Consider the following 22141-nt stretch of genomic DNA (forward strand, 5'->3'; position numbering starts at 1 on the left):
TTCTTCTGGAAGAGTGAGGGTGATCGCTCTAGATCCCAGGTCCGAGCGCTGTGCCAGACCACCAGCCGTGTCCCAGGAGTATGGCTTTCCGGGCAAAGGCGGTGCACCCCCAGCTCCTACAGAGGGGTCGAGGGAAGGGAGCCATCCAGAGCTGGAAGCTCTGCTCCAGGCCCCTCTCGACCCCTGGCCTGCCTGCCCTGCCGGTCACACGGTCACTTCTGTCTTGCTGGCTGTGTAGCAGGTGTGGTGGCCTGGGATGTAGTGCAGCTGTTCCACGGTGTTGTGTCTGCGTGAGGCAAAGGCCTGGCGCTTGGCTGCCGTCTGGCTGTGGCCCAGGGTGGCGCAGGAGTTACTGGACGCACTGGGATGGGAGTGCATCTTGGTCATGCGGTAGCGGTCCAGTACGGGCGTGGACACAAAGACATCCGTGTGCGAGATGGCCCGTGACAGGGACTGCTCGGGGAAGGCCGTCCGCTCTGGGGACAGCAGCGGGTCCTGGGAGTGCAGGCGCTCCGTGGAGAGCAGCTGCTCTTCCGACAGGATGCGGTCATAGGGCATGCCGAACTCATCCGGCAGGCCCCGCTCCAGGGACAGGACCCTGTCCTGAGACATGGCCCGGAGGGGCCGGCGGAGCCGCTCTCGCGGCAGCGGCTTCTGTTGGGACATCTGGATGACGTTGAGGGGGAGGGTGCCACGGGCGGCCAGGTCGGGCAGGTGCCGCCTTCTCATGTAATACTCGTCTGCCTCCTTGTCAGCTGTAGGGGAGAGAGAGAGTTCGAGAAAGAAAGAGAGAGAGAGAGGAGTGAGCTGGGGCAACACTGTGACAGTGCAGCTAGGATCCAACTAGGATCCTGCAGCCCACACAGGTAGAGGCTGTGCTTCTCCAGACCCCAGGGGTCTTGTTCAATGTAGAGTCTGATTCTGACCTAGCTCTGGGGTGGGTCTGAGAGTCCACATCTCTAAGGAGCTCCCAGGCAATTCTGGTGCCCCTCGTCCCTGGACCACCTTGAGTATCCGGGGTTAATGGACTCCCTCGAGGTCTCCAGGGAGTTCATGGCCAAATAGATGGCAAGCCGATGACCCTGAACTCCTGCTCCAGTACTGCTCCTGCCACGCCATGGTCCCGAAACAGAACAGCTCCCTGGGTCTTGCTGAAACACCCAAGGAGCAGCCGACAGCTTTCTGATAAGGCTCAGAAGCTCTCTCCAAGGAAGTTGGGCTGCAGAACAAGACTCCTGCTAGAATAAAGCAGAATGCTCCATCCAGGAGGCGCTTGTGAAAATGCTTACTGGTAACTTAGAAACATAGTAACACCTTCTCTGGAGTAACAGCCTATGCCTAGGAAGCCAACACATGGGCATCCAGCCTCCACACAAGCACAGAATCAAATCTACGCGTGCTTCGCCTGTGCCCACAGCACGAGCAGGCCCGGACAATCCCATGTGTGCACCTCGTTCAGATGCTCCGCCCATCTCTCTGTCCACGAGGCCCCCCAGGCTCACCCTTGAACTCACCCAGGACACGCACAAGCCTTCTTTGCCCCACATTTCAGGAATGAGGCTTCCTACAGACAGTCTTCCAGATCTCTGCAGAATGTGGGATTCCCATTTTTAGCCATAGAAACTCACTGTTCCACCTTGGCGTTGGCTGATATGGACTCATGGGCTGAACTTCTATCACGATAGGTTACCCTGTACTGTCAAGCACAGGCTCGGCCCTGTAGCTGGGTGGTCATCGAAATAGACTCTTTGGGAAATGGAGGCAGAAGGTCCAGGGGTTGGAAAACCGGAAGAGAAGACCTCTCCTGCCATATACCTTCTTGACTTTGTAACATCTGAAACCCATCAATCCCTAGAGCTCCCCAGACTCAAATGGCAGAGCTGGGACCATGGGATGTACTGGGCTCAACTCATGAAATGGGGTCTGTGCGTGGAGTGGGGAGTCTCAGGTTCCCAAGACAGTGTTAACGGGGTTAGGGAGGGAGCTGGTTTATGGGCCCTTCCACAGCCAGTATCTGGGAGAGTCTCAGAGAAAGCTCTGGCATTGAGAGCCTTTACTCCAAGACAGATAGAGAGCAAGGCAGGCCCAGGGTTTGAAGAAGGCAGGTGTGGGGTGAGGCTGGGGAAAGGCTTTCTCTTGTAGTTAGCCTGGTACATGCGTTGAAGCACTGCTTCCCGTGGGAATGTGGCTCTGAGGACCCCATGGCCTGCATTCTACTGAGGGAGAAGATGGACTCACGCTCTAAAGAACAAAAACAAGGGACTTGTCTGTTCTCTTCTACTGTGCTACACCTTGCTCTTTGTTCTTGGGACACCCCACTCCCATGCCCTCAGGTGCACAGCAAGAGAGTGAGACACAGGAAGATGTTGTGGAGGCCCCAGAGGCAGACCCCAGCCCCAGGAAAACCCCACTTACTTAGCCTCTTCAGGGATGAGTACTTGCTGGGATGGGTCTTCACTGCGGACTCGTAGGATGGGGGCAGGTGGGCCAAGTTCTGGAAGGAGCGGGAGAAGGAGAGGTCATAGGGCTCGGTGGCCGATGTCAGGATGTTGTTCATCCGAGGCTTCTCTGCAAAAGAAGGCAGGGGTCATGGCGTTAGTGGGGACAAAGGTTGGGGGGCAGGCAGGAAGGAAGCATTCAGGTTCCACCTCTCATCCCCGTCCTGCTTTCCTGGCCCCATGTGCTAGGACACAGGTGATGCTGGTGACTCAGCCTCCCTCCGTGCTCAGCTTCAGTTGCCAACAGGCCATGATGGCAGGTTACCCTTCCTTGAATGGCAAACTCTTTCTGCCGGTATATCACTGGGCTGTCTGATGAAAACGTGAGCCTGATGGAGCTGGGTGAGGGGTGTCATAAAATCATCTATTTTGGTGTGAAGGTTCTATCCTTTCCCCAATAGCATTAGGCATACTAGCTCTCAGGCTCAGAAAATATCTGAGTTTGAAGGAGGTAGAGTGACCCATCTTGTCTGCATACCCATAGGACTGCGTCCAGGACCCAGCTCCACCGAGACTACAACCCACACTGTGTGCGAGGTAATTTCACCTCTCACACCACCTCTTCCACCTTTGGCTTCTCCAAGCCCTGCAACTGACAAGCCGCTGTGAGCTACAAAGCCATTTCCTCTTGTTCCTGCTCCTTTCTCTGAAGCCCCCTTAGCCATCTCTAAGCTGCTGGAGGAAAGAACGTGGGCAAAATGCCTAGTACATCATTCTGTTTTTCTCCCTCCATCCCTTGAGATTACAAAGTCTAAGAGAGAGAAGGGAGAGTTGTTCAGTGCCAGACCTGGAGAAAAGAAGTGGGGAAGACATGGAAGGGAAGAACAAAGAGAAGTGAGGTGAATGACTAATGAGGTGAATGAGTTGGGCTGGGCTCTGGGGGCCAGATTAGGAATAACACAGGAGTCAGGGGAAGAGGAGATGCAGGTATGGGTGCTGAGTGGCCATGAAGATGGGGTACAAAAAGGAATAGAGATCCAAGGCAGGAAGACAAGCATGCCTTGGTGCTTGACTGACTTGAAGCACGGCAAGAAGTTAACAGGTATTGCTGGGGAAACAGTGGTACTATTCCCAGAAATGAGGCAGCTGGGTGGCTCTTGCATCATCCCTCCATCCTCTTGGTTTGGGACATCCAAGAAAGGGCAGGCTCTAACTTTGGACAAATGTATCAGTGGTCTGTGTCTCCCTATGCCTCTTGGCAAAGAGGGTGCTGTGAACCGTGGGACAAAGAGGACTCCTAGGCTTGATCCAAGGGCAACCTCAGTACAGGGAACTCCTGGCTTCTGTATCCCTTCCTGCCTTCACTGGTACGCTCAACACTGGGGATGGAGCCAGGGGAGCCCAGCCAATGAGCTGGTGTTCGTGCCAGCTCAGTACATATGTGAGGGGGTGGGGGATGCTCTACATCCCTGAGTGATCAGAACATGCTGTACTGAAAGAGCCTCCCTGACACAGATCGGGACAGATACCAGGAAGTGGAGTGGGTAGGAAGCCGGGAGCACTGCTACCCAGAGCTGGGTAATAGCCACAGCCCCTTAGCTCTGGTTTCTTCACTTTTGGCCATGCTGGAGAAGAACGAACTTCCCTCTGCCTGTTGGCATCATACTCCCACTGAGCGCATCACTCAGCTCACCCACTTCCAAATGCAACATTTCTGGATGCTCTTACCCCTCACTGTTCTCCAAAACCTTCCACTGAGCCAAAGCCAGACCTTCCTTGCTTTTTCCCTCCACCATGATCGCCCCTGCCCCCTTGTTCATGCTCTCTCTCCTATTGCTATGCCCTTCCTTATTCTTCCTCTATGCAAATTCTCCCTTCCCCCAAGACTCTTCACTATGACAACATCACATCTTTAAAGCCCCTATTGCTCTTCTGGTCAATACCACCCAGTTTAGTGTCTATGTGGTCTCTAATCATTTGACTTAAGCTGGTCTTGCTGATCTCCAAAGATTGCAATCTCCTTGATAGCAGAAGTCTTGCTTTCCAATTTTTCTGATGCCTTCATAGTGCTTGGCCCAAAATAAGGATCTAATTAATACTCATTTGCTAATCAAATAGACACAGGCTGCCTCTTCTCTTGAGAGCTGCTCTGCCAGCTCCTGGGAAAAGTGTAACATCTAAGGGAGGAATGCAGAGAAAACCCTGCTTCCACTAGGCTGTGAGCTGTTCAAGGACAGGGATCGGGTCTCATCTACCCACATCTCCTTGCACCAGGTAGAAAAAGAAGACAGGAAGAAGAGGAGGGAAGAATGGTTCCTCCTTTTATATTCAGGGGCTGTACTTTTGTTGGCTTCCTCCGGGGAAAACCAGCTCATAGTTACTCTTTCAGAATGATACTGAGCTAGCAGAGCATCCTCGTTTGCCTTTTCTGGCTCCTCTCCCTGCTGCTGCTTCATCATCAATGGGCATCCCCCAGGCTTTCTGCTCCTGCCTTCTGCTTTTCTCTTTCAGCCTTCTTGCACAGATTGTCCCTACTCCCAAGGCTTCTGTTACCGCTTCCAAAGCATAACTCCAAAACATCTTCAGCTGTCATCTCCCTCCAGACTTCATGTCTGCATTTCTAACTGCCTGTTGAGTGGTTTTTCTTGCAAATCCTACAGTCATATCTGGCTCTCGATGTCCAGATCCAGGCTCACCATCAACAGCTCCATCCTCAGTACACTGGTTGCTTTCCTGATTCCTTAGATTGTGTTAATAAGACCCTCCATTCTTCTCATTGATCGTGGCTTTGCATTGTACTCATAATTGACTCTCATCAGCCATATTCAGTTAGTAACTAAGTTTTCCCAATTCTTTCTACAATTTCTTTCATATCTGAACCCTTCTTTCTCTCCCCACTGTCCACATCACCACTGATACCAGCTTCTTTTACCTGATCTCTCTGATTTCTTCCAGTTCTAATTTCTCCTAGGCCTGAAACCTGAAACACCTTATTAAACTGTTGCTTTCATCATATATTTCCACTAGGAGCTGAGCACTGGAGGGGGACATCAAAATAGTCCACTTTTGTTCTCCAAATTATAATGCAGAAATAGAGCAGATAAGAGGGGTAGGTCTCTCTGCCAGGTGAGCTGCAGAATTTATCTTTGTTTTGAGTTTCTCTCTCACTAAAATTTAATGGTGTTTTCATTATTTCATAGCAAAGACAGAAGAATAATGATAGCTCACAATTTACGTGGCTGTCACGTTCTATCAAGTTTTGAGCATGTACCAAAAAATAGTTGTTCACTGCAGTTCCAAATGGTAAGTTGTGATCTGGCGGGAGGACGTTGAAACCTAAGAGGGAAACATGGGTTTGTAACCCTTTGGCAATTTGTTGCCATGCCTGTGCTCTGCAACTTTCAGGTTCTTCCGCTGCTGGGAAGCTAAAGCTCAGGTCATCCAGTTGGATTTTGAGTTTCATTAAATCTTAATTAGTTTGGGGAGCATCAATAGAATTTTTCACATCTCATGTCATTACTAAATGGTACCACAAGTAGCCTTGGGCAAAGGAGAGTGTTCACTCCTTGCTGTGGACACATGGAACTGATGGCTGCAAGAAGTGATCAAGATTGCAAGTGAAATGCGTTAAGAAAGGGGCTTACTCTTTCCCTTTCATGGCAGAAGATTGCTCTGATATCGGAGACAGACACTAGGGGGACAATTGTCTAAAAGTGAGAGTGAGGCATTGTGGCCCTGGAGGAGGGCGGGTACCTGGCTCCTTGCACCTTAGCTTCAATGAGCCAGTGACCATGTTTGATGCCATAATAGGCATCAGTAGTTAGGATGGAGCCACTTGGAATGAGGATGGAACGCAGAACACTCTCAATCATCTCTCACCATGTGTAGGGGTCTGGGTAGCGCTGCTTAAAATCGGATGGTTATACTGATGATCACCTGAAAATCACAGAAAAAAATTTTTTTAAAGAAGAGTTCAGGAATTCCGTGGTCTCTCCAACACAGAAGCACCTCTCTTGACTTCTACTATGCTTCTCTGAGTCAAAGGAAGCACTTCTTAAAAGCTCAGACCTTTGGCTACCCTAGAAATGGGGCAGGGTCCTTCCTCTGCTGTTTTTGTCTCTCTCCTTCTGCATTAGGGCTTCCTCTGTCACCATGATGACCCACCCACATCTGTGGATCTGGCTGACCAGCAATAGAGGCTTTGTTGGGGTGGAGGAGGAGAAGGATGGAGACTAGGGGACATTTGGCAAGTACACATATGTGAGATAGAGAACTGGGCAGGGGAAATAGATCCTTTTTTGGGGAGGAGGGTGTTCAGGTATGGCTAGCCAGGAAGAGGATGCCGTAACTTAAAGTGCTTACACTTTATGGGACTTCGATTTGTCCCAGGTCTTTATACACAGGTATCTGGGTGCATCCTGAGATGTGGCAAGCTGACGTGAACTGCCCACTGCCTGGGATCCAGAGTCCTGGGTTCTAGGCTCTGCCCTGCCTATAAGTAACACAGCCTGATATTTCAAAAGCATTGGTTTTAATTAATAATGCAAAAGTCCACATTGATTGAACAAGCCACAAAATTAATAGAGCCATAGTTGCTAAAGCCAGGAGTTCAAGGTATTCTGAGGGCTTCTAAAACTGAATCGTTTGGCTTACCACTAAAGCACAATTCAACATTGTATTATGGCTTCAATTTGACATTGTATTTTTGGGTTTTGTTGGTGCATGCATCTAATTTCAACTAAAGCAAGGGAAAGAGGAGGCATGAGGTCTGAGCTTTAGTTTTAAACCGTGGGTCACAGCTCTGCCATCCTCTTAGGTCTAGGTCTGCTTCCATTTCCTGGATGAAACCATCTTTCCTACCTTTGGCATTATACCTTCTGGCTACTCATTCTTAAGCTCCTTCACTAGATCCCTTTTTCTGTTTTATTCTCTAAATACTAGTGCTCCATAAGGCTCAGGTGTCTTCATGAAGACTTAGGCTCCACCTTCTTGCCCAAATTGATAGGTCTCAAGTCTACACCTCTAGCTTGAGGTCCATCTGGTCTGCAGGGTTAGATTTTAAACTGCTTATGGCCATCCCTGTGAAATTCCTGCTCTTAGCCCAAACCATCACGTCCCAAAGTGAGCTCATCATTTTATTCTCCCAATGCTCAAGCGCTGTCCATGGTACTGACGCTCCATGGGCTTGGAAAGCGAAACTTCAGTCCTCATTCACCATTTCCCTCCCTTCATCCTCCGTATCCATCCAGTGAATCCCCAAATCCTCTTCCTATGACCATATCCTAAATCCAGGCCCACAATGTATTTTTTTGTTCACATTTCTCTTAGTTCTAGTCTCTGGCCATTTCCAAGACAAATCATCCTGTGTGCTCCTACCAGACAAAATTTCCCATACCAATGGAATCATTTATATCATTCCTTTGGTTCAGACCAGGGTCTTTAAGTAGTCATGGACTCTATCCAGTGGGGTATAGGTTTGGGCGGTAAGCCAGCATTTCTCACATGAAGATATTCTCCCTTCCCAAAACAGAATATTAAGTTATATCCAGGGAAAAACTATTTGCCAAATGCTGAATCAGTTCTACCCTGGATCTGGATTTAAGCAAGAAGAGAGAATCCAGGAAGGGAGATAAAGGATAGATTTGTTCGGCTTGTCCTCCAGAGGCAAAGAGAAAACCAGTGTCATTGTTCTTTGTTGTTATTGTTATTTTTTGTTTGTTTTTAAACAATATGGCAGCATCAAATAAACAGTTGTAAGAAATGAGAGAACCCAAGTTAAATGGTGGCAGTTAGAAATACTTCTAATCTTCCTTTTCAGAATCTAGGTGTCACCAGGAAAGGGAGATGATTCAGGTTCATTTAATAATCCCTGGTAACCAGCTATGGCCCAGGCTCTGTACTAAACACTTTCTTATTTATTTAATCTTATTTTTTGACTGTGTTGGGTCTTCATTGCTGCGCGTGGGCTTTCTATAGTTGCGGCAAGTGGGAGCTACTCTTTGTTGCAGTGTGTGGGCTTCTCATTGTGGTGGCTTCTCTTGTTGCAGATCACGGGCTCTAGGCATGTGGGCTTCAGTCGTTGTGGCACATGGGCTCAGTAGTTGTGGCTCACGGGCTCTAGAGCACAGGCTCAGTAGTTGTGGTGCACAGGCTTAGTTGCTCCACAGCATGTGGGATCTTCCTGGACCAGGGCTCGAACCTGTGTCCTTTGCATTGGCAGGCAGATTTTTAACCACTGCGCCACCAGGGAAGTCCCTCACATACATTTTTTAAACTAGTCTTTGCAATGATTTTCATTTGAATTTATATTATTGACCTACCGATTTCCAGACACTGCAAAAAACTCCTTAAATATCTTATTTGAAGTAATTCTTATAATTTTGTTGACAGCTGAGTTTACAAACAGGATAAATGTCTTGAACTTAGATATTTTGTTTACAAGTGCAGGGCTTTTCCTTTTGTTTGAAACTTACTTCAAATATTTTGCTAACATTTTATTTTTTTCATATACTGGCATTGAGGAAAAAAACTTAAAGTATAGAGGTGAAAAATTAAGCCATCTTAAAATAACCATTGTGGCATTTTGTTATATTTTCTTTTGTTTCCCTCCCCCTATACATTACTATGTGTATGTTTACATACACACACACACTCACACTTAATATTGCAATGAATAACCATTTGCATTTTTCACTTTGCACAAGTGAGAATCAGAGTACAATGCTCAAAATGGAGAAAAATATGGTGATTTGATCCTCACACATGTATGAAATAACAAATGCATAAGGTTATTCATTGTAGCATTTTTATAGTAGCAAAAGAAACAACCTAAATGTTCATACCTGTATGTACATACACACACACAGATAAAGGTGTAGTTTCCACATATGTAAATAAGCATATACTGCTTTTAATCTGTTTCCTGTATACTTAATAGACAATATGTCTTGAATATACTTTCATGTTTTGAAATAGTCTTTTATATGATTTCACAATAGTCTTTTCTATAGAATAGTCCATTGTGTATATATATATATATATACATTCCCCTATTAACCTATTAATGTGTATTAATGTGTATTTGGATTGTTTAAAAGTTCAAGAAATGTACACCAAACAACCTTGAACACAGCTCTTTGTCCATGTCTTATTTCTTTAAGCAAATAACTGAAAGCAGCATTTCTTGGTGAGCACACAGCCGATTGCCTGATGTGATGAGGTGGGTTAATGGATTTCCTCATATTGAACTATTCATCTATCCGTAGGAAATACCTTACTTGATTTTTATGTCTTATTCTTTCATTACAACACTGGATCCCATTTGCATATATCTTATTTAATTCCTATGTATTCATAAAGAAAATCTGCATTGTTGGTGCTAACACGGCAGGTTTTTGTATCAAGATAATGATTTTGTAGAATCAAGGGCATAGTGTTCATCCTTCTGTATGCCTTGAAACTATTAATAGAGCAATGAAAGATCTGTTCTTTGAAAGTCTGAAGGAAGGCAATAATAAAAATGCCTGGTATCTTTTGGGGAGTCCTTCGGTTTGCAGGGCGGTAGGGGGTTGGCTTGTTATTTCACTGACTGTACAACAACTTCGGGAGACGGATGCTGTTAGCATCACCAATTTGGCATTAAGGAAACTGAGATTTGGAGAGGTTGAATAATTTGCCCAACAGGTGAAGCTGGGATACAAATCCAGGCAGGCTGGCACTAGAGCCCACATCCTTATGTATCCTGCCTGTCATACTTGGCAACATTTTCCCTGCATATTGATTCATCCACATTTTCTAATTCTACCTTCAGTGTGTAATTTCTATTTTTCTTAAATCCATTAAACATTTGAAACTTTATTAGCTTAAAACTGTAACATACCCTCAAAAAGCCTCTATATAGGAAATTATATTCCTTTTCTCAGTCTTGTGTTAGTATTTTCTGGATTAGCAATTTATTCCCGTTAGTCTTCTTTTTCAAACAACTGCCTCTTTACACATCAGGGTTTTTTTTTCCTCTTCAAATCATGATTTTATGCTTTCAGATTTGTTAATTCCTGCCTCCTAATTTTCTTTGGTTCGGTTTGTTTTACTTTTCTAATTTATTTTTACTCTTTTCTGTCCACAATATCGGGTCTTTAGCTCTGAATTTGTCTCTGGCACAATCCCATGAGCATCAATATGCAATGTTCTTATTGCTGTTAAGTCCTAAATGATCTGTAATTACAGCCTTAATTTTCTCTCTGACCCAAGACTTCTGTAGAAGAGCGTTGTTAACTTTCAAAGTGTTTGGGTTTGTCGGTTTGAACTTTTGCCATTTTATCGTATTGCGGTCAGAAAACAGGGCCTGTACAATTTCTGCTTTGAGGAATTTATTGAGGTTTTCTTTTGGGGCCAATATATGATCAACTTTTTGTGAATGGTTCATGAGTTATTAGAGAAAAGGTATTATTTTCTTCTCATAGCGTATAAGTTGACATATATCTATTAAATCAGATACATGAAATATATTATTCAGTTCCTCTCTATCCTAACTCATTCTTTGCCTACTTAATCTGTCAAAGACTGAGGGAGGTGTCTCCAGCTCTCCCACCACTGTTGGGTTCCTGTCACTTTCTCTTTGTATTCGTTATAGAATTGGTTTTACGTATTTCATAGTTACATTGTTCAGCACAAAAAAAGCTCATGGTGCTTATGTATTCTTCGTGGCTTGTACCCTTTTTCAACATTAAATAACACTTTCTGTCCTATTTCAGGCCTTTTTTTTTGCCTTTAAGTCGGCTTGATCTGATATTTATATTGCCAACCCAGCTCTCTCTTTGTTTGCCTTCTCCTGATAAACTTTGCCTATCCTTTTGTATGTAACCTTTCTGTGTCATGTTGTTTTATGCTTATCTCTTGACAAGAGTGTACAATTTTACGAAAATTTACCTATGGGCCAATTGGAGCTCCTTCTCTAGAAATTAGGAACCATTAAAAGAGAGAGATTTGGTCTCTCTGCATGGCTGGACCTATGACATGTAAACTAGGTAGCTATGGCCAGTCTTGTAGATTTGGAAGAGAGAAAGTCAGTCTTTAGAGACTATGGCACATCATATTTTACAAAAAATGGTGACAGTTATATTTCTAGTCCCACACGCTCTCCCAAAACCTTCCCACTCCCCCATGAGATATGGTCTCTTCTCCATGAAACGGGAGGGCCTTCCTGACTGCCTCAAAGAGCATCGTGCAGCAGAAGTAACACTGCATGCCTTCCACAGCTCTTTCTCTTTTGACACACTCAGTCTTGGATCCCAGCCACCATACTGTAAGCAAGTCCAGGCCATGTGCAAAGGCTGCCTATAAGGGCTGACAGCTCCAGCTCAGGTATCCATCAACAGCCAGTGTCAACTGCCTTTGACTGCATCAACTGTCAACAGATGTATGAGTGAGAAAGACTTCAGATGATTCCAACCCCCAGCCTTGTAGATGTCCAAGCTAACACAAGTGGATCAGAGACGAGCTATACCCACTGAATCCTGCCCAAATCAGAGATGTGTGAGCAAAATAAGTGTTGCTTTTATTGTACTGTTTTCTAAAATTAAAATTTTAAATTTGAGATCATTGTAGATTCACATGCAACTGTAAGAAACAATACAGATGTCTTGTGTATCCTTTAGCCAGTTTCCCCAGTAGTAACATTTTGCAAAACTATAGGACTATATCAAAACCAGAATATTGACATCGATACAGTCAAGGTATGGAACATTTCCATCAGGAGGCGGAAATGATTCCTCATGTTGCCTTTTTACAGCCACACCCACTTCCTTTCTCCATCCACCCCCTTACTGACCCCTGGTCACCATTAACCTATCCATCATTTCTATAATTTTGTCATTTCAAGAGTGTTATATGAATGAACTCATACAGTATATAATTTTGAGACTGGATTTTTTTCATCAAGCATAATTCTCTGCAGAATCATCCAGGAATGCAGCAATAGTTCATTCCATTTTATTTCAGAGTGGCAAATATTCTGTGGTGTGGATATACCACAGTTGAACTATTCATCTGTTGAAGGACATCTGGGTTGTTTTCAGTTTTATGATATTATGAATAGAGCTGCTATAAACATTCATGCGAACTTTTTTGTGTCCAGATAAGTCTTCCCTCATCTGGGATAAATGCTTAGGAGTACAGTTGCTGGATCGTTTAGTAGCTACATGTTTATTTATTTATTTATTTTTAAAGAATCTGCCCAACTGTTTACCAGAGTGGCTGTAGCATTTTACATTCCCACCAGCAATGAATGAGTGATCCAGTTTCTCCACATCCTTGCCAGCATTTGGTGTTGTCAATATTTTTTATTTTAGCCACTTTTAGCCTTGATAGCTATGGAGTGATATTCTTTGTAGCTTTTGTTTGCATTTCCCTAATGGCTGACGTTGTTAAACGTGTTTTCATGGGCTTAATTTTCATCTGTTTATCTTCTTCAGTGAAATGTCTCTTGATTACTTTTGCTTACTTTCTAATCAGATTGTTTACATTTTTCCTGTTAATTTTTGAGAATTCTTTTTATCTGCCAGATAATAGTTATTTGTAGGATACATGATTTGTAAATGTTTTCTCCCAGGCTGAAGCCTATCTTGTCATCCTTTTAACGTGGTATTTTGCAGAACAAAACTTTAAGTTCTGATGAAGTCTAATTTCCCAGGTTTTTTTTTTTTTCCTTTATGGATTGTGCTTTTGCTGTCAAGTCTAAAAACTCATTTCCTGGCCCTAGGTCCCAAAGATTTTCTCCTTTCTTTCGACATGTGTTATAGTTTTATGTTTACATTTAAGTCCATGATCCATTTGGAGTTAATTTCTGTATAAGGCATGAGACTTAGGTTGTGGGTTTTTTATTGTTGTTCTTTGCCTGCAGATCTGATGTTCAGTTGCTTTAGAGCCTTTTAAAAAGGCTCTCTTTCCTCTACTTAATTGCTTTTGCACATTTGTCAAAAAGTCAGTCAAACATATTTCTGTGGGTCTATTTCTGGGTTTTCTATTCTGTTCCATTGATCTACATGTCTATGCCTCTGCCAATACCAGACAGTCTTGATCATTGTGGGTACATGATATTTCTTGAAATTGTGTAGACTGATCGCTCCCACTTTATTTTTCCTTTTAAAAGTTATTTTAGCTATTCTAGGTGTTTTTTTCCCCTTTCCACATAAATTTAGAATATTGCCTGTATCTTAAAAAATCTTGAGAAGATGTTGATAGGAATTCTGTTAAATCTGTATATTATTTGGGGAAAATTGTCATGTTTACTCCATTGATTCTTTCATCCCATGAGCATGATATGTCTCTATTGTACCATTTGAATTCCTTTGACTTTTTTTTTTTTTGCGGTACGTGGGCCTCTCACTGTTGTGGCCTCTCCCATTGTGGAGCACAGGCTCCGGAGGCACAGGCTGAGCGGCCATGGCTCACGGGCCCAGCCGCTCCGCGACATGTGGGATCCTCCCGGACCAGGGCACGAACCCATGTCCCCTGCATCGGCAGGCGGACTCTCAACCACTGTGCCACCAGGGAAGCCCCCTTTGACATTTTTATTATATCTAAAAGTTATTTTCTTGGGGCTTCCCTGGTGCAACAATGGTTAAGAATCTGCCTACCAATGCAGGGGACACGGGTTTGAGCCCTGGTCCAGGAGGATCCCACACGCCATGGAGCCACTAAGCCCGCACAACTACTGAGCCTGCGCTCTGGAGCCCGCAAGCCACAACTACTGAAGCCCACACGCCCTAGGGCCTGTGCTCTGCAACAAGAGAAGCCACCACAATGAGAAGCATGCACACCGCAATGAAGAGTAGACCCCGCTCACCACAACTAGAGAAAGCCCACACGCAGCAACGAAGACCCAACACACGCCAAAAATAAATAATAAATAAAATAAACAAATTTTTAAAAATAAATAAATATAAATAAAAGTTATTTTCTTAGTGATTGCTCTAGGGATTACAATATGCATCTTCACTCATTACATTCTTTAGAACTAACTTATTTCCAGTAGAACATGGAAACTTTTGCCAGTGTTGCTCCAATGAGCCCTCCCCTATTGTACTATAATTGTCATATATATTATCTATCTATCTATCTTTCTATCTACCTATGTATATGTATACCCAATACTACAGTATTAAAATTATTTACAAAATTTTAAGTCTTTTCAAAAAGTTAAGACATGAGAAAAATATGTGTGCTGAGTCTCTCACATTAACCACATATGTATTGTTTCTGGTGTTTTACATTTCTTCCTGTGAATTTGCATTACTGCCCGGTGCCCATTTCCTTTCAGCCCATGAAGTTTCTTTAGTATTTCTTATAAGTCAGGTCTGCTATCAGAGAATTTTCTCAGTCTTTGTTTATCTGAGGACGTCTTTATTTCACCTTTGCTTTGGAAGGTTAATCTTGCTGGATATAGAATTCTCGGCTGACAGTTTTTCTCTTATCACTTCAAATAGGTATTTCCAACTGTCTCTGGCCTCCATGGCTTCAGATGAGAAGTCAGCCATTAATCGTATTGATGCTCCTCTAATGTGGTGAGAGGGCAAGGGTGTCACCCAACACTCCAAATCGAGTGGGTCCCTCCTGACCTAACAGTAGCACAGTTGCCAGTACTCATAGCCTGCCCCATCCTGGCAGAACCTCTGTGATGACTGATCTGTGGGGAGGCTGGGAGAAGTCCTAGGCAAGAATGTCATAAACTCTCTCTATTCCTACCTGAAGTTCAGCAGTTTTTCACACACAAACACTTCTCAGATGGTTGGGTACTTTTTGATCAATTTTTAGAGCACTGAAATGGCTGTTTGTATCAATTTTGTCCAGTTTAGCAGCTGTTTGATGGGGAGAGGATTTGCTCACCTTCTCACTGGGCTTTGGCTTACCTCCTCCAGGTTTTAGGATACTTTCCCTGATCACACCCTTGCTCCTGTTTCTCCACCAGGCTGGTGGAGTCTCCCTCGCAGCCTGGAGACCTTGGTGCTCAGCCAAAGAGATGTTGGGGGGGAGGCAGGGAAGAAAGGGGAGCTCTGGCTGGGTCCTTAGACTCAAGGTGGCTCAAAGGTGTTTTCAAGCCTTTTGGTATCAGCAAAATCCCCAATACATTTTAGGCTGAGCATTTTGTATCCAGAGAGAATGAGTTCTGTGTCCAGACTCATTCACACATTTTAATAGTTAGAATATTGGCTGGGAAAAGTAATTTGGTATTGAAGACACTTCGTAGGAGGGCATAATAGGTTCCAAAATTCCTCTACCCTGAGATAAAGGGAATTACTTCTTGCTAAAACCTGACATATTTTCAGAAATAAAGAGAAAATTCCACATGAGGCTTTTTGCTGGCTTTGCTGTAAGTGGGGGCTCAATGGTCCCCTCTATCTCTTCTTGGTTGCGAGGGGCAACACTGATTCCATGTGAAGACCACCTGGGGCTCACATCAAAGCAGGTACTTGTGGGTCCCTCTAGAACAGTGTTTCTAAGACTGGCTCCATGCAGTCTTGAAGGTTCCTTGGAATTGCCTCAAGGGCTACTGTATAAGAGATAGAGTCTGGAGGGTGATGTTTTACACTTGTTGCCCCGACCCTGGCCTCACGCAGAGCAGCTTGGTTTCCATCTGTCTTCTGTATTGGGCTTCTACGTAAGATTTCATTTGGAGAGGCAGTTCCAGTGTTTGCAAGTTTAAAATCAACGGATCAAGCTCAGTATCTCATCTTAAAGGTGAGAAAAGAGGCCCTAAGAAGTGAAGTGACCTGCCCAAGATCACAGAGTTGGTGGCAGAAAAAGGACTAGGTCTTACTCGTATTCTTTCATGGTGCATCATGGGCCAGAGCTTGTGTGCTATTTACAAAGACTCCCTTGTGTTCTCCAGCAGGGGTTCCAAAGAACCGTGCATTTTCTGGTGGCTCTTCCCCTCTTTGCTAGCTGCATGTGGCTGTAGCGTACACCTGGCTTCCCTGAAATGCTTTGAATTCTGAGGGTGGAGGGAGAATGGGGGGTGGCACTGGGTCAAATAAGTGTTGGATCTTATCCTTCCTCGTGGATATTCACCATGCATGTTAAAAGCTCCAAGAAGTCTAGCCATGAATAACCCATTTAATTAGTTATTTGACCATTTTTTAAAACCTAACGGTCCGGGTGCAGACAGGAAACAGATATACATCCAATTGGGTATTTTAAGGGGACTCTAATAAAGGAACTATTTTCAAAGGTGTGAGCAGGATTTAGGAAATCCATAAAGGGTAGAACAGTACCCTGGGACTAGTAAGAGTTGGGGGCTTCATTCAAACCTGCCCTGACTGGTAAAGGAAGGGAGTGGCTTCTGCAGCCCAACGTGGGAGAGAGCTGTGTAGACAGGGCCCCCTGACCTTTAGATGAGGGACAAAGCCAGTCCCCCACGAATGTACCAGGAGGTAGCCTAGGAAATAAGTCTCCCAACTTCACTCTCCTCTATCCCTTTGATCTCTTGCCAGGATTCGCTGTTTACCAAACCCAACTAATATCCATAGAACAAACTATTCCAACGAAGCAGTCCATTAAGGTCAGCACCTAGGAGACTGAGTCGGGTGGGGAGTCAATACGGAGGATCAAATGGAAAAACCATCCAACGCAGACATGCTAACTCTTCCTGACAAATGCTACTCTACTACATCCCGAAGATGGTCTATGCGGGTTTGGGCAGATGGTGTTCTAGGTAATGGAGTTTTGGGGTGAGTGAGCAGCTAGGTTTTTTTTGTTTGTTTGTTTGGTTTTGGCTGCGTTCGGTCTTCGCTGTTGCTGTGTGCGAGCTTTTTCTAGTTGCAGCGAGAAGGGGCTACTCTTTGTTGTGGTGCACAGGCTTCTCATGGCCGTGGCTTCTCTTGTTGCGGAGCATGGGCTGTAGGTGCGCGGGCTTCAGTAGTTGGGGGACGTGGGCTCAGTAGTTGTGGCGCACGGGCCTAGTTGCTCCGCGGCATGTGGGATCTTCCCAGACCAGGGCTCAAACCCGTGTCCCCTGCATTGGCAGGTGGATTCTTAACCACTGCGCCACCAGGGAAGCCCAGCAGCTAGGTATTGATGTGGGAGAGTCAAAAGCAGAATCTGTGCCCTACAAAGAGTAGGGAGGCTAACAATTCCAGGAATTCCCCTGGAGCTCCTCTCTACCGTGATGTGCATACAGTGTGTTGGATTTGGTCTCTCCTCGGACTAATCAGTGGATCACATCTCCACTCCCTCAATTCCCACTCTCCCCTACCCCTTTCCTTCAGGGAGTCCTGGGCCTTGGCACAGTGCCCAGTCAGGGCCATCAGCCTCCTGATGGATTGAGCTGGATAACATAATTAATTAGCACTCAGGATTCATGGATCGATATGCTGACAAGACTATAAAGTGACAAAACAATCTCCATCGGAGCTCCAAGGCTGCTTGAAGGAAGCAGAGAAGTAAGGTGGGGCCCACACACCTAGAGCATCTGTGTAGACCATCCGTGGTAAGCAGGTCTCTTAGAATTGGAAGATTCTGCAGCCCCCCACCCCCCGGCCTCTGCAGCTGAGGACATTGTTGGATCCGGCAGTGAGTTTCCTCATATTGGTGTCTGGTTTAACTGCTAAGGGAAGTGGCTAGTTTTCTCTGTGGAGCAAATAAACTGTGTGCTTACATGTGTGTGCATGCAGTTCTGTGTCTGTGTGTTTGCTTATGTGCATGGTTGGAAGGGGGAGAGGGTGAAAGAGAAAGAGTGATTTGGTTGGTGGTGGACATTCCTGGTGTGAATTCAGTGATAGATGTAGCAAAAGCAGTTTCCGTTGAGTGAGTCAGAGGAAGGTTACAGGGAACAAATAATACCTAAAGACATCAACAATGATGCGATTAATGGGTTCCTGAGAGTACAAAACAAAGAGGTAGTCTGCATATTGGTTATAGATTCTCAAGTCTCTGGTCTCACAGCACACACTGGAATTGCTATGATAGCCTCTGAATTTCCTCCCTGCCTCTAGTCTTTGCCCCTTTGGGTCTACCTTGTGCACTCCTGCTAGAATAGTCTTCTTTAAAGAATTACTTTTACACAATTTTTAAAGGTTACTTTCCATTTACAGTTATTACAACATATTGGCCATATCCCCCGTGTTGTGCAATGCAGCCTTGAGTCTATCTTACACCCAATAGTTTGTACCCCCCACTCCCTCACCCCTATCTTGCCCCTCCCCACCTCCCCACTGGTAACCTGGTTTAACTGCTAAGGGAAGTGGCTAGTTTTCTCTGTGGAGCAAAGAAAACTAGCTTGTTCTCTATATCTGTGAGTCTGCTTCTTTTATGTTATCTTCACTAGTTTGTTGTATTTTTTAGGTTCCACGTATAAGTGATATCATACAGTATTTATCTTTCTCTGTCTGACTTATGTCACATAGCATAATGCCCTCCGAGTCCATCCATATTGCTGCAAATGGCAAAATTTTCTTCTTTTTTATGGCTGAGTAGTATAGAATAGTCTTTCTTAAACACCAATTTCACCCTGGCCTTTAGCCTGTAAGTATTACAAACTACCAATAGGTTAAAGCTTAGATGCCTAACACCAAAGACTTTTGAACTACTATACCTAAGAATGACCTGAGGAATTCATTTAAAAAAATTGAGACCTTCCCCCATCCCATGAATTATGTGTTAGGTGACCCTAGACAGGCCCCAGGAATTAGTTTTTTTTTTGTTTGTTTGTTTGTTTTGCGGTACGCCGGCCTCTCACTGTTGTGGCCTCTCCTGTTGCGGAGCACAGCCTCCGGACGCGCAGGCTCAGCGGCCATGGCTCACGGGCCCAGCCACTCCGCAGCATGTGGGATCCTCCCGGACCGGGGCACGAACCCGTGTCCCCTGCATCAGCAGACGGACTCTCAACTACTGTGCCACTGGGGAAGCCCAGGAATTAGTATTTTTGAAAGCGTCCAGGGTGATACATCTGCAGCTGGAATCTGGGCCACACTTTGAGAAATGTGGCAGATGTCACGCATTTTCGTATGATTTAGGCCTATTTCATCTCCCTCAACACAACAGTGACTTCTAACGACTGGTTTTCCCTCCGCTGTTCCCAACCCCCATCACCACCTCAGTGCTTTGCTCAAAAACATCTTCCACCTAAACCACTCCTTCCCTCCTCTCTTCCTCCAAACCCTTCCAGTTTTTGGTGATAATACTCCAGTTTCATCTCCACGAAGTCATCCTCAGGTCCTCCAATGCACAGTGATGTTCCCTGCCCTTCTGATAACTGGAGCCTTTATGTCTGCCCCCATTTGCTTTTGGTGCCTACCTGTATATCATTTTGCTTTTTTACGTCTTTGTCTCATTCACTCACTCTTTCCAAGGTGATTAAATACTTCGGCATGCAGGGCACTTCTCCCCAGCTATGAATACATTGAACATTGCTGGAGGTGGAGAATGATTGTACTTCTTCTGTGTTTACCTTAACACCATCCTCCCTGGGCTGGGCCCCTCGGGGCACTTGTACAATTTGTTGATGAATGAATGAGTCAATGAATCAACTCTTGAGGCAGTGGAGGATGGGCAAGAGGCCATGGCAATGACATTCAATTGCCCATCCTCCTTTTTCTCTACTCGTTCCCTCCCTCTTCTTCAGCTCAGAGTGGCAGATTTTTCTGGGCCTGTAGCCAAGTGTGTGGGTTGTAATATTTCACATGTGTCTGAGTATGAGTGTGTGTGGAGGTATAAGGCCCCCCTCCTTCCCCACCTCAAATCCAACCCACATTTCACACTTCTTCTTGAGGATTGATTGCCATTCTAATGCATGCCAGCACAATGCCTTTCATCTTCGGGGCTTGAAAAGGTCGATGCAGAGAGGCAGGCCTGTGAGTCATGGTGTCGGAAGGTGGGATTCCTCCCAAGATGACTGGTTGGTTGCCAATGACACTGTGAGGTCACCCATCTCTGTGCTTCCGGCCATTCTCTCTCCTCTGCCTTGGTCTCCTCTTCAGAGGCTTTGACAACAGGTCCCCGGGGTCCCACCCCTGAGAGTCTGGCTTCATGTCAGCCCCTCCCTAGTGGGCCTGCTCTGCTTCCCCACTTCTGGCAAGGATTGTCATTTTCAATGCTACCTGAAGAAAACGGCCTCACATGGGTTGTCAGTCCCACAGAGGAAAACAATGTGTCTTCCGCCAGATTCACTTAAAAAGACAAACTTAGGGTTCCCTGGGAGAGCTGCTTGCCACCCGCTGGGATCTGCTTCTCCAGGAGAGCTTCGGCTCATCTGGGCCTGGAGGCACCTGAGCAGCGTTTGCTCTGCTCGCGGCTCTTGTCATCACCACAGGAGTATTTACCGTCCCCTCGACTCCAGGGGACTAGTCATCCACCGGGTAATACTGACTTGAGCATATTCCTGAGAGCTATTTAAATCATACCCATGGAAAGTCAGCCTTGGAATGCCCTGGGATTACCTGGAGCGGGGAGCGGGGACGAGTCCCAGGTACGTGATGCTGTGGCTTTGGGAGAGAGTGGGATGGTATTGGCCTCTGACACTGGGCCAAACTGGCCCGTCAGGTGGGCTCCCTCAGGGGGTTTAAGGCATGTGATAATCCCTCAGAAGTGTGATTATTGTGAGACTCGATGGCAAATTCCAGATTCTTCTCACCCCCACCCACAGGCGTCCCATCCTACAATTTCCTGAGCTGGATCTAGGCACCCAGCACATCTACTGGGTGACACAAAGTAGCTCAATATTGCAAAAAGCAACTCCAGTTGAAGGAACTAGAACAGAGGGATGATTAATATTTAGAGGGCATGTAGTCGGTGGGGAAACCCTGAAATATCCCGAATAAAAGTCGGCCACCAGAGGGTCTGCAGCTATCCTGTAACTCTTATGAGCTGTGAGCGTACCTGACATAGTACTGTATTTCCCTTTAAGAAGTGCAATTTTTTTGTTATCTGGGTCCATCGTTAACCTGCACATCTGTTCTTTACGTGACAATACCAACTGGAGGACCTTCTAAGCCTCATGCCTGGACCAAGAAACCAGATGCATTGTTATAACTGCCAGTATAAATGGAGTCTTACTGTATTGGGCAAAGACAATCATCTTTTTTCCTATCAGTTCCTGACACTATTTGTCGTGTCAGGCACTTACTGTGCTAAGTAATTGACAAGTATCATGTCATTGAAACCTCACAGTAATTCCATCAGGTCATTCACATTTCATCAATGGCACTGAGTTGCCCAAGGTCACACAGAATGTAAGTGGCTGAACCCAGATTCAAACTCACATCTACAGAATCCAAACACAGTGCTCTTGAACTCTACACGGTGCTGCTATCTGGCTAGAATGTGCATATAGAGACTCATCTGTAGCATCAACTGCAGAGCTGGACAGAGTTTCTAGGGGGATCCAGGGTCTCTTCTTTGCAAACTGGTAATAAGTGGCTGATACTTGGAGAACGTCTCATATAATTTCTAACCTACAGGACCCGTTCTTACACCCACCCCGCACAGCTCTATGAAGCGGTCCCCAACTCAGCCCAGAGCAATGGGCTTGCATCATCGTCCTTGCACTTCTCCATTGATGACAATCTTCTGGCTTCTCGTTGCAGCCCTTCTGTTCCTTCACCTAAAAACCATCATCCAATCAGTGCACTCAGCTTAGCAGAAGGTGGCCAGACTGCTAAGGACATAGGTGGCCAGGAGTTCAGGCAGTGAGTGCTCTCCTTTTGGGGACC

At 45.4% G+C, this 22141-nt stretch overlaps 1 protein-coding gene across 3 annotated transcripts in view; it reads right to left on the reverse strand.

Moving 5' to 3' along the window:
- Window positions 1-204: 204 nt before the first annotated feature.
- The window catches only part of SHISA6 (shisa family member 6), a 242814-nt gene continuing 220877 nt past the window's right edge, over window positions 205-22141 (reverse strand). For 2 of the 3 annotated variants that reach the window (XM_032617168.1, XM_032617167.1), the window contains 2 exons: window positions 2416-2568; window positions 205-755 (listed from right to left, as the gene is read on the reverse strand). In XM_032617168.1, coding sequence (XP_032473059.1) covers window positions 205-755; window positions 2416-2568 — 704 coding nt within the window. Of the gene's footprint in view, window positions 756-2415; window positions 2569-6317; window positions 6375-22141 lie in introns of all 3 variants that reach the window. The other variant, XM_032617166.1, reaches the window with a different exon arrangement.

This window comes from Phocoena sinus, chromosome 20 (genome assembly GCF_008692025.1).
Source record: "Phocoena sinus isolate mPhoSin1 chromosome 20, mPhoSin1.pri, whole genome shotgun sequence".
Taxonomy (NCBI): Eukaryota; Metazoa; Chordata; class Mammalia; order Artiodactyla; family Phocoenidae; genus Phocoena; species Phocoena sinus.